General features: G+C 46.2%; 1 protein-coding gene across 1 annotated transcript; it reads left to right on the top strand.

The window, feature by feature from the left end:
* Positions 1-228: 228 nt before the first annotated feature.
* On the top strand, positions 229-1,116 carry LOC145822210 (uncharacterized). Its single transcript, XM_082918815.1, has 3 exons — positions 229-318; positions 484-816; positions 916-1,116. Exons 1-3 carry the CDS (start codon positions 229-231, stop codon positions 1,114-1,116), a joined length of 624 nt encoding a protein of 207 aa, XP_082774941.1.
* Positions 1,117-3,104: the final 1,988 nt, after the last annotated feature.

The raw sequence follows: 3,104 nt of genomic DNA on the forward strand, positions 1-3,104 counted from the left end.
AATCCCTCTGACTACTGGAGGTTGTTCATCGGCGAGATGTGGAAACTCTTCGTTGATGGGGCTTCCAATAGACATGACGTCAGGCTAGGGGTTGTGTTGACATCCCCAGATGGGCTGACCATTGAGCATGCGATCACACTTGGGTTCCCAGAATCCAACAATGAGGCGGAATATGAAGCCTTCCTCACCGGATTGAAGAGCGCTTTGATAATGAAGGCATAAGAGCTTATGGTATTTAACGACTCCAAGTTAGTGGTTAATCAGGTCTCTGGGGAGTATGAGGCCAGGGATGAAAGGATGGCTAAGTATCAAGCACTAGTACGTGCAAAAATTAAAAAGTTTGCCGCAATAAGAATAGAACAAATCAACCGCGAGGAAAATAATGCAACCGACGAATTGGCCAGCCTAGCATCCATATAAACGACTTTTCCCAATCCTTTGATGATAGAATTCTTACCCCGACTGAGCATTGAGGAACCACAGGTGCCCGAAGTACTCTGCGCCGACTTGGGACCGTCTTGGATGGATCCAATCATCACCTTCCTGAAGGATGGAATTCTACCCACTGAAAAGAAGAAGGCCAACAAGATCAGGGCCAAATTAGAGCGGTTTTGGCTCTCTCCATCTGGCGCCTTGTACAAAAAATCTTTCACTGGACCATACCTGAAGTATGTCCACCCCAGCAAGGTTGAAGCTTTCCTCTTTGAGATTTATGAAGGCATTTGCGGGAGTCATATTGGGGGTAGATCTTTGGCATACCGAGCAATTTCCCAGGGTTATTGGTGGCCATGCATGCAGGCGAACGCACAGAAATATGTTTGCAAATGTGAAAAATGTCAAAAATTCGCTCACCAGATTCACCAACCGGCCAGAGAGTTACTCCCCCTTACAAATCCTTGGCCATTTGCGCTTTAGGGGCTAGACATTATAGAACCTCTTCCAGCAGCTCCAGGCAACCGCAAATTTTTCATCGCTACTACTAACTACTTCACTAAGTGGGTAGAGGTTGAGCCATTGGGCACCATCAAGGAAAAAAACGTTAAGAAGTTCGTTTGGCAGAATGTCATCACTCGCTTCGGTATCCTAAAGGCCCTTATTTCAGATAATGGTACTTAGTTCGATGGGAAACTCTTTCACGAATTTTGTGAAGTGTTAAAGATTGAGTTTTACAACTCTACACCGGCCTACCCTCAGTCAAATGATTAAGCAAAAGCTTCAAACAAAACCATCCTGGACGGGCTGAAGAAGTGATTAGAGAAGGCCAAAGGGAAGTGGGCTGAGGAACTCCCCAATGTGCTTTGGGCATACCGCACTACACCAAGGTGCTCTACCGGGGAAACTCCATTCGCCTTGGCTTATGGTATGGAGACAGTCATACCATTAGAGATCGGTATGCCAACTATCTGATCTGAAAGTTTTCAACTAGACTTGAACAATGAAGCTGTAGCCCTGGAGCTTGATCTAGCCGAAGAAAGAAGGGAACGGGCTCTAATCCACATAGCAACTTACCAACAAGAGCTCTCCAGGAAATACAACAAGACCGTGCATTCAAGGCTATTCAAGGTCGGAGATTCGGTCTTGAGGAAGGTAATGGGCAACACAGTGATCCCTGGCGAGGGCAAATTGGGAGTAAATTGGGAGGGGCCATACAAGATAACTAGCCTTGCAGGCAAAAGGGCATACCACCTGGAAGACTTAGTAAATCTATCCCCGGACCATGGAATGCGGCTAATCTCAAGATATTTTACTTTCGAAATGTAATTTTTTCCACTTCTTTGCTTTTTGTAACTTGGCCTTTTGGCATTGGGTGTAAATCAGTGGCGTGTAATAGAAAATAGCCCCATCTTTTTCTTAGACTATGCGTTTCTGTACAAAGATATTACAAGGATATTAAGCTTTTATGAAGGTCAGGGGCAAGTATTCAAAAATGGCTTGACTTTGGCCGTACAAACAGTTGGTGTTTTGCCCACCTTGTGTTAGGGTCGAGCTGACATTGCTCGCCCGTGCAAACAGTTGGTGTTTTGCCTAACATGTACTTGAGCCGAGCCAATTTTGTTCATAATTATCCGAGCTGATTTTTGCTTAGATTGTGAGGCTGATTTTGCTCATCATTGAACAAGTTGGTTTTGGCCTGCCGATTGAAGAGTAGATTTCGCTCATGATTACCCGACCTGTTTCTTGCTCACCAATGTAGAGCTGATTTTCTCACTCACCGAGCTGACTTCGATCGGTCGCACAAACGGAATCAAATTCGCCCAGCTTATATTGTAACCGAGCTGACATTGCTCGCCTTCTTAAAATGTTGGTGTCTTTACCTAGTTCTTAATAGAGACGAGCTAACCTTTCTAGGCCTATCTAACAGTTGGTGTTATGTTTAACTAATATTTTAAACCAAGATGAGTTTGCTCGGCTACATCAAAACCAAAAAAAAAAGAAAAAAAAAAGAAAAAAAAAAGGAAGAGATAGATCAATCCAGCTCCACGATGTTCGCTTGGTCGGTCACCCCTATCTCGGTATCTTCGACTTGAGTGCTGACCACTGCGTCCACCTCATGTTTGGGCTCCCCACGTTTTTGGGCTCCTCCTTCCTCAGACAACTCAGAAAGAGGGTTTTGATTGGTTTGTTGCACGAGGGAAACTTCTGCCGCAGCCGCAGCTTCGCCTCTTCTATTAGTTTCTTCTGCACGGTGCTGGTATAAGCTTGCATGTGGACCGGGATGAAGGCGGCAGGGGGGTTTTGTCAGAGTCTTGACCAAGGCCAAGTTTTTCCACGGCGGCTTTCCAACCGCACTGGAAAAAAATGTCCTTGGTCCCCTGCACTTGTCGTTCGTAAGCTTTTTCACCCTCCGCATAGCCGCGATCTTTAGTATCATCGACCTACTTCTCCAGCTCGGCTTTGTGGGCTTTGCGGAGTTTGCGTAGTTTGGCGATGTATTTAGACTTGGTCACTTGGAGGGCGTTTTGCTTATCCTCATCCGCCTTGGCCAGCCGCTTTGCGAGTCGGTCGCGCTCGACCATCGCCTCTTCTTGTGCGGCCTTCAACTTCTCTAGCTCGGCAGTCTTGGCCTTGTTATCGGTGATGGCCTCCCGCAGAATTTGCCGTAC

This window comes from Camellia sinensis, chromosome 3 (genome assembly GCF_055761805.1).
Source record: "Camellia sinensis isolate YWXY chromosome 3, ASM5576180v1, whole genome shotgun sequence".
NCBI classification, from domain to species: Eukaryota; Viridiplantae; Streptophyta; class Magnoliopsida; order Ericales; family Theaceae; genus Camellia; species Camellia sinensis.